This window comes from Ixodes scapularis, unplaced genomic scaffold (assembly GCF_016920785.2).
Source record: "Ixodes scapularis isolate PalLabHiFi unplaced genomic scaffold, ASM1692078v2 PGA_scaffold1__304_contigs__length_218370807, whole genome shotgun sequence".
In the NCBI taxonomy this organism is placed as follows: Eukaryota; Metazoa; Arthropoda; class Arachnida; order Ixodida; family Ixodidae; genus Ixodes; species Ixodes scapularis.
This window is the reverse complement of record NW_024609846.1, coordinates 53,435,554-53,447,776: the sequence shown is the minus strand read 5'-3', so window position 1 is coordinate 53,447,776 and position 12,223 is coordinate 53,435,554. Positions and strand designations below refer to the sequence as shown.

Below are 12,223 nucleotides of genomic sequence, written 5' to 3'. Positions count from 1 at the left end.
TAAAAGTATGTATATAACTGTTGGTCATATCTTAGCACTCGAATGCTTCAACAGTGAAAAACGAAAACATTTGCCAATTATCAATTTGTGCTGTTTCTTATTTTTTTTTTGTCTTTTTAGGGGTGTTTTATGAAACCTGTAAGTCGTTTTTTTAACCCCCCCCCCTTTTTTTAAGTGTCAATCTTTAGCATGCGATAGTGTAATTGAAGTGTAGAAGGATTGAGGTGTCTGTACGTTTATACAGCCAAGAACTTAGTCTATCTCAGCGGGCGACGTGCCTCCCAGCTGTAGATGACAAATTTAGCCAGTGCAGTACAACCGCTAGACTGGGGTTTTTAGAGGCGCGATGCAATGCTTTTTCTAATTTACCCAAATACCACTCAAAACGAATCGCTGAGGTTAATGACCGATAAAACAGGGTTTCGTTTTTAGTCACACGCACTAGAAGTCACAAAAAAAAAAGAAAAATGAGCAGTGTTCAATCCCTCAACTCGTAGCCAGAACAAGCGGCCACGTGATCTGGAGCCGATTATATGCCACCAATGTTGATCATAGCTACGCGCTGTGCTTAGCAAAGTACATGACACTAGCTGAGTTCCAGACATTGTTATGGTTCGGCCATCGCCGTCAATACAGTGATTGGACACGGGCCTTTACCCGAATGCTTCTCGAGATTCCGATTATTACGAGCCCAAATCAACTGCTCACGCAGGGCTCATGTCCAATCTATGAGACGCATTTAGGTATCGTCACTGAGGGATACTGCAACCCCCAGATACGTAATCAAGTTTTGTGAAGGAGAAATTGAAAGAAAACGCTCGCTTTTATCCTTGGAATTACAACTCAGCAAAGGTGTCTCCTGGTCAATGGTGTTGCGTGCGAGTATACTTCGGTCCCACTAGTGTCAGTAAGCTCGTGTAAAGTGAAAAACATTCCAAGCGAAAATCGTTGCACGGGTCTTTAAGCTTTAAGTCTTTAATCACGCAGTAGGGTTACACGACCGCACGGCGGTACGATGCTCACCCAGATCGAAACGGGCAGGAGTGCGGATTGAACCCAAGATTCCTGGGCTCTGCAGCGCGAGCTTTCGCTCCACGTGGCCCGAGCTAGTGTACGGTAGCCCACTCGTCTACCGATCCCTCCGTAATTACAGTTTACTAGAATACGGGCTAGTGTTTAAACCGGCGCGGCTCGGCAATGGCAGCTCGTGAGGATGCGCGTGTAGACAACAATCGCGGCGCTCGAATCTACAGGGCAGTAGAAAGTCGCTGAAGCCCGCACGTGATGCTGCACGTGGGCGTGAGCACGGTGCACGTGCTCAACCACCACCCTGTTGGTCTTACTACCGATCACGTGCTACCGATGCACCGGCGTCGACACCTGTCGCTATCTACACCACGCGCCTCACGCGAGCGGCTCCAGTCCCAACATTACCCCGTATTCTAGTACACTTAGCGTAGTAAAATGAGAGTGTTTGTCGCAACCGGAGATGCGCAAAAATTGCAGGTCCTATTTCTTGCTAGTAGAAAGAACTATAGTTTTGAAAAAAAAAACAAAAAAAAAACACTTTGCTTCGACAGCATATTTGCGAAGCAAAAACCTGGATATTGTTTTATCGCTGGCCAGGCGGCCTTCACCACGAACTAATAAACTTGAAACATTTGGCGCGCAACAAACCCTGTATAAGAAAACATGCTTAAATAAGAGAGACATTTCGAAAAAAGTTTCAAGAATTACAAAATATACAACTTATCTTTCAGCGTCGTTTGTTCCAGACATTGCTTCCTGGCGCACGTCTACAAACCTATCGGGTGTCGTATACCGATTTTTAATACAACTGCATTACTTAGAAACACACAGCAGCCTTTAGTATAATCTAAATATTTTAGCTGTTAACAAGCCACACCTTGTTCTGCAGGCAGACAGGCAGATTGGCCAGCTAAAATGTATAAAAATGAAACAGACAAGGGAATATCAATAAACGCATTTTATTATATCCAAAGTGTGTTAGCCTGCAAAAGCCTTTTCTTTTAAGACAAAATTGGTATTCAAGAAAATGAACAAAACGTCCGTCAGTCGGAACCTTCTTTACATTCCTATGAAAATATACTCCATCAAAATTTTCAAACAACGACTTTATACCCAGCACTGACTCGACGTTTTCCTAGACCCTGTGTTCACTTCCTGCGAAAAATGGGGCGCTTGTGGTACTTCTCCGACGCTTTGTACTTCTTGATATTGGGCAGCTCATCGAACGCATTGAGGTACTGGAGCAGATTTGGGAAATGCTCGAAAGCGGCTGGCTTGATTCCGCGAATCCAGTCGAGGGCTTCGCAGAGTATAAAGTCCACGTAGGTGAGTCTGTCCCCCAGGGCCCACACTCGCCCTTGGAGGAACTCGGCCCAGGGCTTAAGTTGGTCGTCCAGCGTCTCTTCACACTTTCGGGCCACTTCGGCGTCCGGGGAAAACATGTTTCGGCCCACGTCTTGAAAGTCTAGAGCCTGCTGCTCTAAGAAGTCCAGCTCGGTGACTTCTTCGTCTGTCCTGGTAATGGGAAACAAAAAGATCAGAAACATTGTTGTTTTCTCTTCTCATATATGTTCTTCGTCAAGTGATTCGGGTATTCTACAGACATCACAATAGCGACACATGCAGAGCTCACTTTAAAGGTGCGAGAAAGAACCTTAATTGTGTTCACCAACCGCCCTGGTTTTGCGAGTTGCGGCTGAGCATGCGCTTGAAGCGAGCTAGAAGCACGTTTTTTGACACCATCGAGGTTGTTTTTGTTAACGAATAATCGTTTATTTGTACTGCGTCTATGTTCCTCAGACTTCATGGACGCTACTGATTCGCTGTGCTCGTGGGGAGCGCAAGCGATCCCTTAGCAAAGTGAACCGGCCAGCTAACCACAAGTGTCTTGTGCCGTAAAATTAAAGTAAAATTCCGACCAGCTGCCTTAACCCTTCCTACTGCAATCATCTTTAAGCGACAATTCACTTGCCTCCTGGCTACGCACATGCTGACCAAAAACAAACATTTTCGTTTAATAATATGAAACCCTAGATACAATATTGTGAAACCCTGGCGACATTGACACGATCTGCATGTGCGACTCAACAACCTTTCAAAGTAAAGACATGCTTCAATGCGCGTCTTCGGATACACGGCTTACCTTCTACACCCTTTGCTCCTTGGTTTCTAGACTAGCAAGACGTGTCAAGGAATGAACACGCCATACTTGAAATGGCTGCAAGTGTCTACTTTTCTGGTTGGTTATTGGTTGCCTTTGTAATTCAGAGGCAGTGCAGGCTTGGGTCCTATCATACGCAAGAATGATGCTCTTAACAACATTTTTAACTACATTTCCGCTCATCTCTTACCTCACAAATTAACGACAGTACGATTTTCACACCCGCATAAAAAAGTTCCAAAAACGTAAAAGCAATTTTTTTTTCATTTGTGCTTTATAAAAATGTTTGATTGATACGTGTGGGATCACTGGTCAATACTTTACCCTATATTCAGCCTTAGGCATTAAGCCGCATGCATGCCTAGATGCCAACACGTCTAAAGCATCGAGCAAGGGTTTGGTAGTAATCAAGGCCTTCACATCTCGTCAGGCACGGCAAAGTCTAACGAAATTTTAGGAATACGAGCTAGGCGATGCTGCTTGATATTTGCATCGGAAAGTGTTCAAGAACGTTACCTGCCAGCCATGCCGTGTTTCCTGGCTAGGTAGCGCAGGATAGCAATGCTCTGACTTAGCTTGACGTCGTCGTCGATGTAGTAGGGCATGTTGGGAAACTTGAGACCCAGAGAGGACCTCTCAGCCCGCCACGCGGAGCTTATATAATCTGGAGGCCCGCCGAACGGGTATCGCTTGTCCTCGAATTCGACGCCCTTGTAGACCAGCAGGTTCCGGATCATTTGAGCTTTTCCCCTGGTGGCGAAGTACCCTACTGTTGGAACCATGCTTGCCTTCCTTGAGCTGTCTTTCTTTAAAGCAGGACCTTTTGTTCGCCTTTTACGTTTTGTCGCCAGAAAATCTGCTTTTAAAAGTCACTTTTCTGTTGATTGGAGTCCCTAGGCGATCACCTTACTGTTCGAAGCAGTGGACACTAGGCAAGATACTGAGCCCTCACTGTAATCAAACGTGCTAAAAAAGGTCGTTCAATAAAGCCTTTTTGACTCCTTTATATATGGACGCGAGCACAGCGCATTACACCGAAAGGGGAACAACCACGCGCATTCGTTCGCCATTTTCTTTGTTTTTCTGCCCAAACATAGTCATTGTTTTTCAGTTCGATGCCCTAGAGTCACTTTTCTGTAAACGTAGCCAATGATTGGGCAGCATAAAAAGAAAAAGCGGGATTTCGTTGGCTAGGGTAGTGCGCGATGGGTTGGAAAGGATATAGTCGCATCCTTGGAAACCCCGAGCATTATGTATTTTAGTATCTGCACAAAATAAATTGATAAACTACAAGCCGCTTTAATTTTATCAAATATTTATTCCATTTCCTTATTTTGTTTTCTACCTTCCTTTTTATCTTTTTTTCTTTCCCCTTCCCTCTTCGTCCAGCTGTACGTTGGTCGTTGTACAGCCAGAGGAAACGCAGGCGATCGGTGATCTCGGTGTGCTCGCATCTGAAAGGAAGGAAGAGTGTAACATTTCGCGCTTGTACTCGGACAACCTCTCGCTCATATCGTAATTGGTGTAATTGAAAACACCAGCGCGCGCACTCGCCGTCGATAAGTAGTAGGGTAGGCGCTTGAGGCGAACTGCGGCCACGAACGACAGTATACCACGGTGTAAAGTCGACTAGGCACAGATCGTCCATGTTCTTCAAGCACTTTTATACTTTTGCAGTGCATTCATGGTCCAGACGTCGGTGGACTCGGCGTTGAGCCCCTCTGCATCCATCTGCTCTCTTTTCTTGCGGCTCTTGACTCGATCGCTGGTCCACATGGTTGGCACAAACACGACCTCGTGACTTTCCTCCGACATCCGACACGTGTTGACGTAGCAGATACCAGGCTACCTCCTGCATAGAGAGAGAAGTACGCACTATATACATTTGCCGAGAACCGGCGTGCGTAAAAAGTACAAGTGTTATGGGTATGCCAAGGGGAGAAGTTTCAGGATTGCAAGCAGGAGCGGGTTTGGAAAGGTAATTAGTACTAATTACCTGTCAAGACGTCTCAACGGAGATAAGCATGTTGATGAAGACTCGTACAGCCTGCACTTGCACGAGCTGAAAGTGTAGGTTGCTCACACCGCGATTGCTCTTGTTAACATACTCAACAATGTGCGCCGCGCTGGAGTACTCGTCGATAATGAATTGGAGATCCGTGTGGGAGTTGAGCACAGTGATAATCCATGGACTGAAGGTGTTCGTTCACAACTAAGTCATGGTGTTAAACATGTTGAATAAACCTGACACTGGGGCAGAAATGAACACATAAGTCGAAGAAACAGTAAAAGACAGGACGACGCCTCAAACTCAGCTACCAGGTTTGTTTAGTCCGCCTCCTTAAGGCCCTGTCACACTGAGGCAACAGTTGAACAACTCTATCCGGCAACACGGGGAAGTCGTGTTGCCGGCGACCCTGTCACATCGAGGCAACAACAACAGTCGGGCAACATGTTGCTGCCGCCCGGACACCGTGTTGCCCGATCTCTTGTCCGACAACCCTGTCACACCGCGCTGACGGCGGGGACAACACGGGGAACACTCCGTCATCCTGATTGTTTACCTTCGTTCGTGTGCGGCGCGGAATCGCTGCAAATGTGACTCTACAAAGTGCGAGAGCATTCGAAGGGCCGGGAATTACCACAGTATACGACATCAACCAGTGACTGTGATTAAAAAACTTGACTCGGGGAGTATTTTCCGCTCTTTATTTTATCGAAATGTACTTCATTCACTGACAAAGCAGATAACCCTAACCGAGGAGAGTGACATCGCTGATATATGTTCGGGATTTACGCCACCGTATGAAGTGCTTTTGTCCGGTTCTTTCATGCAATTCCTATTTCTACTGTAAACTTGAGTTAGCACCGGCAGTACCCCAAAGCGTCTTTTGTAGCGTGGTGTGGAGCTGAACTGACAGTGCTTCAAAACTGCGACACCGACACGATCGGCCTTCATAACAATCGGCGGAATAAATATTTTTCAACACTGTCTACTTGCCTATTGCCTGCTATGTGATCGCTTCATTCCCCCAAGACGTCCTGGGTATTTTGAAAACAAATCAGGTGTCTGGTAGCGGCTGTTTCCAAGTTCCAAGAATCAACAATCATGATCAGAGTGGTCGTTTTATGCTTCGATTTTTTAATCTTTGGTTTTCTGGATTCTTTTTATTATACTTTATTAGCGGGTGAGTAGGCATGCCATTTTATTTCACTATCAGTAATGTGAGCTGGTCTCTAGGCAGTTCTAATTTCAAAATGAGGCTGAACGTTCACGACCGTAGCTGTGACCATTTCGAAAATCGCTTTCCGTAACTACGCAGCAGAAACATTAATCGAAAATATTCTCCGCGCGCCAGGCCTAATTATTGTTAAATAACGTTTTCCAAGCCTTTATTTGAGTAAGACTTTATTGATAGGGGACTAGCTCTACCATCGAAGCTATCTATGTTGTCGTGTTGCCGGCCCGAAATTCGCTCAGCCAGCAAACAGGGCAACACACATTGTCCAACACAAGTTGCTGCTGTTTTTGTTGCCGAAAGCTGTCATACCGAGGCAACATTTTAGTTGTCGTCCATGTTGTCGTGCTGTTGCCGCGATGTGACAGGTTTGTCGGACAACACGCGGAGCGAGCAACAAGTTGCCCGACTGTTGGACAACGTGTTGTGTTGCTGTTGCCGTCGTGTTGCCTCAGTGTGACAGGGCCTTTATGTAGCCTATAATCAGCCACCACCAACACGAAGAGGAAACCTCTAACCAGTTCAAACGCCAAACCCCCCAGTCAGCTGCCACCAACAGAAAGGGGCAATCTCTAAGCAGTCCAAACGCCAAGCCCTCCAATGTACAAAGTAGTATTATGAACGGCCTTCCGGTCGACTCGCAAAGATAACTCTACAATCTCCCCCAAAATTTAACAAAAGGATCAGTACCTATTCTATTCCAACCAAGATTCACGAGAAAAGCAATTCCCTCTCCACCAAAAAAAACAAACAAAAACAATTAACCTCATGCCAGCAATGAAGGGATGACACACACTGAGCCTGGAAAGCGGGGCAAGGTGTTCAGTACACACATCCCCTCCTAAAAAAAAAAAAACAATTATATTCTTAAAAAGCTTTTCAAATCTTTACCGAGCTGCAACAAAGCCTGACTTATACAATTGCCTATAGACTTTATCCGCACCGTTTCTCTTACTAATCGTTTTCCATCATTCCTCTCCGTGTGAATAATTTCTGTCTCCGACCAAATTGCAGTGCAGCTGTTTCATTCATGGGTATGTTTTGCGATTTCTGAGTTCGGCGCACGTTGTTGTTGTTGTTTTTTTGTTGTTGTTGTTGTTTTTTGTGTGTGTGTGTTCGCTTAATCCGTCGTTGATGCTTCGTGATGTCTGGCTTACATATCAACAATAAATTAAGCGAACAAAAAAAAAAAAAAAGAAACGTGAATAACAGTGCACCGAACTCAGAAATCGCAAAACATGTCCACGAATGTAAGAACTGCACTGCAATTCTGGCCGAGACAGAAATAATTCACAAGGGGAGGAATGATGCAAGAAGATTAGGGAGACGGTGCCGGATAAAATCTATAGCTAATTGTATAAGTCAGGCTTCGTACAGCTCGGTAAAATTCCAAAAGCTTTTTAAGACTTTAATTTGTTTTTTTCTTTAATTTTTCTTTTTTTTTCTTTTTTTTTTAGTACGGAATGTGTGTCCTACCTTTGCCTCGTTTTCCAGGTTCAGTGTGTGTCATCCCTTCATTGCTGGTATAAAGTTATTGTTGTTTTTGTTGTTTTTTTTGTGTGTGTGTGTGTGTGTGTGTTTTCCGGTGGAGAGGGCATTGTTTTTCGTGCCAACATTGGTTGGAATAAAATAGGTACTCATCTTTTTGTTAAATTTTGGGGGAGATTGTAGAGTTATCTTTGCGAGTCGACCCGAAGGCCGTCCATAGTACTTCTTTTTGTATTGGAGGGTTTGGCGTTTGGACTGTTTAGAAAGGTTGCCCCTTTCTGTTGGTGGTGGCTGATTGGGGGGTTTGGCGTTTGGACTGTTTAGAAAGGTTGCCCCTTTCTGTTGGTGGTGGCTGATTGGAGGGTTTGGCGTTTGAACTGGTTAGAGGTTGCCCCTTTGTGTTGGTTGTGGCTGATTGTGAGCTATATAAGGAGGCGGGCTAAATAAACCTGGTACTGGCAGCTGAGTTTGACTCGTCGTTCTGTCCTTTTTTGTTTCTTCGACCCAGTCTCAGGTTTATTCAACATGGTTAACATTCACCAGCTCGCCTGTACCCTTACTTTATTATTTAAGCCATGGTGTGATTGAAGATAACGGTGGGACGTCACAGCATGACACGGATCATGTCCAAATACTCGAGCAATGTTAAGTGGTTGTCGAAGAGGAAGATGTCGAGGGCAGTGCAAGCTTTTCATGCAAGTTTGACATGCAGCAGCAGCACCTGTATTTGTCGTTATCGCGACGAGAATCGTCTTTGTTTAGCGGTAGCAGCACGGAAATGGTATCGAGCGGCCAGTATGAAATCTTGAAGCGACAGCGCGATGCGAGATCCTTCTTATAGCAAGTGAACGTGTGGTTGTGGACTTGATACGCGTAGGTATAGGGAAGGCCAGCAGGGACACCGAACACAAGTATGTGATGAGGCGCATAGTCGCAGGCATATCCTCGGATATGGATTCTTGGGGATCTGCCTCGAGCCACAGCAGTATGTGGGCGTGCGGGCTCCCGCGGTTTCGGAATTCAAAGCTCTTGAAGAAGTCAAGGACACGGTGCTACCGAAGGAATTGGTAGCCGGGCGCGAGCTGCTAAGAATGTGCTATATCATGTCCACGAGTTTGTTGAAGTAGATATATAGGCGCTTTACAGCAGCTGTGCATGGGCGCCGCCATAACCGACCTTCAGTTTTTGTTTCCTCTTATATTTTTCACTTAGATCCATCACTACCACAGGAGGACAGGTTACTGGCATTTTAGATACGACGGTGTCTTTTTCCCCAGCATTTGCCTTTGCGGAGGCTCGCCAAAGCCTGCTTCAGTGGTTTGATATCTCGGTAAGACAATAGAAGGTCGGCAATGGCGTCTGTAATCTGGCGCGTGTGTAAAGCGTCTATACAGCGAGTGTCAGGATCCTCGTTGTTCCGAGTCGCTCGCTGCAGGGGGCGAAATTCGCTCATTGGGTCACCGACCTCGGCTCCATTACTGTCGCGGCTCCAACGATGGACCACTCTGATATATGGCCAGCGGCTCTCATTGTCACTTAGTGTCAGAAATATGGTCGGCTTGCCAAGTTGGCGGGTCATTGCGAATAGATCTCTTCTGCCTCTGTTCCAGTACTGCAGAGAGTTCGGTATGTTCTTGAAGAACGCCAGGCACCTGTCGACGTACTCGTTAAGAAAGTCGCAGATTTCTATCATGCGGCGAGTGACGTATTGAGTGTTGGCATGTCTGAAAGTCAAATGTAAACGTTCAGTAACACGCAGTCACATGATCTTCTTCGCCATATAAAAATGTGTTCCGTTATGAAAACTCGCCGATCTCTTCAGCGAATCTCGCTGATAGCCATGCTAAAAGTTGTAGCACGGACGCCAGGCTTGAAGATGCGTGGTTCACCATAGTATATGGCCGGGAACGGGAGTTCTTCCTCGTACAAGTGAAAGATCACGCTCAGTGGGGCGCAACGTTTTCCGAGCGCAATGTCTTAATAGTTGGACTCGTTCCACAGCAGGGTGTGTTGGAAACCGACTAGCAGTTCCTCGTCGTTATGGGCGTCTATCGTGTCGAGTTCAGTGGCACCGTCAGAATGGGCGGCGGCGGCCGAGGTGGAGGCTGTGGACTGGAGGGGCTGTAAGAAATGCATTGATTCCTCAACAAACGTTATGTTGCAGCGCTTGTAAAACTGCGTTGTAACCATGTAGCGAAGCCATTCCTTGATTACCCGCCTCTGAACTAGGCCGCTGTGCTAACATGATTTGTGAACCAAGCGTTTCTTCGAGTTAAAGTTGAACGCGTAATCGTCGTCCAGACGACGAGGTAGCTGCCTGACCATAGTACAACGTCAACGGGTGCGTTGACGACCTGTCCGATTGCTTTTCAAGTGCCCGTCTCATACCGTAACCGACGTATATCCATAAAAAAGCAGTCGGGGTGAGATGAGCCACACGGTGATGGAATCTAGGGGGGGCCGGTGTGTCGGATGCGCAGAATAAACGTAGCCGTTTCTTTGACTCAGACACGGCACGCTGCGGGTACGTATTTATACTCTGTTTCACCTTGTGTTGTACCGCAGGAAAGGCTACAAGCGCGAGCTCCTTGCTCTAGGGCACATCTCGGCGGCAGAAGCTCTCGTGCACCAAGGGCAGCCGCCAACGCTATGAGCTCGCACTTCTAGCCTTCGCTGCGGTATAACATAAGGTGAAACGGAGTATAGTGCCTGGCGGCAAGTGGAACAGAGGTTGAAGGTAGGGAGTCGATCGCGCTGATTAACAAAATCTTCGTGGAGCACGTACACTTGCGAAGCGGTAGCGAAGTGGAGGTCGAGCTTGAACCAGAGTCTGTCGCACACGTATTCAAACGGGTTTCTTTTATAAAATACGTGAGGAATGTACCGTCAGCGCCCGTGTGGTTAGCGTCATACTAAGCGACCCTGATCAAGTCAGGTTGGTCGGCGGAATATCCGGTGCTCTGCTGCTGGGACCCACCGGTCCATGGTGCGAGGTCGGGCGACGCTGAAGGCACAATGAATGGGCGCGTGTTGTGTGACGATGTCCGGCGAGCGGAAAGTAAACGGTGGGGCTGGGACACTGCAGCAATCGTAATTCACGGTAGTGGTGGTGTCCTCACTCTTGCACGCTGCGCACGTTTGCGCATCGCTGGAGTCTTGAGTGTAGCTTATCATTCTTGCATATAATGCGTACCCGAAACGCTACAGACGTTTGCGCCCCGCCGGTGTCTTGGATAAGCTGTGTGGAACCGTGTGTCGGTCCTATCTTCTTTACTCGCCCCTAATGTGTAGTCGGCCTCTCCACGTGAAGTGGGAACCAACCATACTTTGTCTCATCCTACGATGGACTAAAGGCCAAAGTCACGGGCCGCCAGGTCCAATCCCGTTCCACGCTATACTATGACACGCTTAACATTGATTAGGGGTGGACGAATAACGCTCCGAATCCAAAAGCGCCGCATCATTTCTATAGTTCACACGGAAAAAATAAAAACACAGAAAATATACGAGGGACAGACACACACAGTTATTTCAACGAGCAACTACATTTAAATGACGCCCATTACACTATGATGGACCACTTTGGTCACAGAGAAAATTAAGTGAAGACGAAAATACTTGAAGATACTAGAAAAAAATAAAAGTAAAGATAGCTGAATTCAACTTCCTGAAAGGAAGAAGAAGAAAAAACTGGAGGAGATGTTTTCTATTACAGCTCCGGCGCTAGGAAATCCATCTCTGATGTCGATAACGACATCGAGAGCTCGGAAACATTGTCTGTGGCAGTTTTGATCTTAAATGCTCCATCTAACGTGCTCTGCTACGTGTACCATTTCTATAGCTTTGACGCTGCAAAGAGCCTATATGTCGTTGCTTTCCTTGCGATGTAAAATTGTTGAGTCACTCAGTGCTCTTCGATTCGAACCACTGTCCACCCGTCACTTGATCAGTGATCTGAGACGCGGGATCCGATACGTGCATCGAAGCGAAACAGCGCGCGCAATTTTTAAGGGGCTCGAAATTGGATCTGGCGGTTCATAGCATTTGCCTTTAGTCCATCGCAGGGTGAGACGAAGTGTAGCTTAACTTAACCCTGTTACTATTGCTTAGCTTTTCGCTCAGCCAAAAAGCTTATATGGGGTGCACTCAAATGAAAACACAATCATGTTGAATCGTGTAAGAGTATTTAGAATATTTATCGATCACGCCGCTGAACTTGCATCGCTCGAAGAACTTCCTTTTTGTGACCGCCTTCTCTGCTTGAGTTTGCTGGAAACACAGCCACTTCGATCCGAGGCAATCGATG

General features: G+C 46.5%; 1 protein-coding gene across 1 annotated transcript; it reads right to left on the bottom strand.

Moving 5' to 3' along the window:
* Positions 1-2,177: 2,177 nt before the first annotated feature.
* On the bottom strand, positions 2,178-3,984 carry LOC115311572 (glutathione S-transferase Mu 2-like). Its single transcript, XM_029970254.3, has 2 exons — positions 3,707-3,984; positions 2,178-2,544 (listed from the first exon to the last, which is right to left on the bottom strand). The coding sequence occupies exons 1-2, from the start codon at positions 3,970-3,972 to the stop codon at positions 2,178-2,180; spliced, it is 633 nt and encodes a 210-aa protein (XP_029826114.1). The 5' UTR covers positions 3,973-3,984.
* Positions 3,985-12,223: the final 8,239 nt, after the last annotated feature.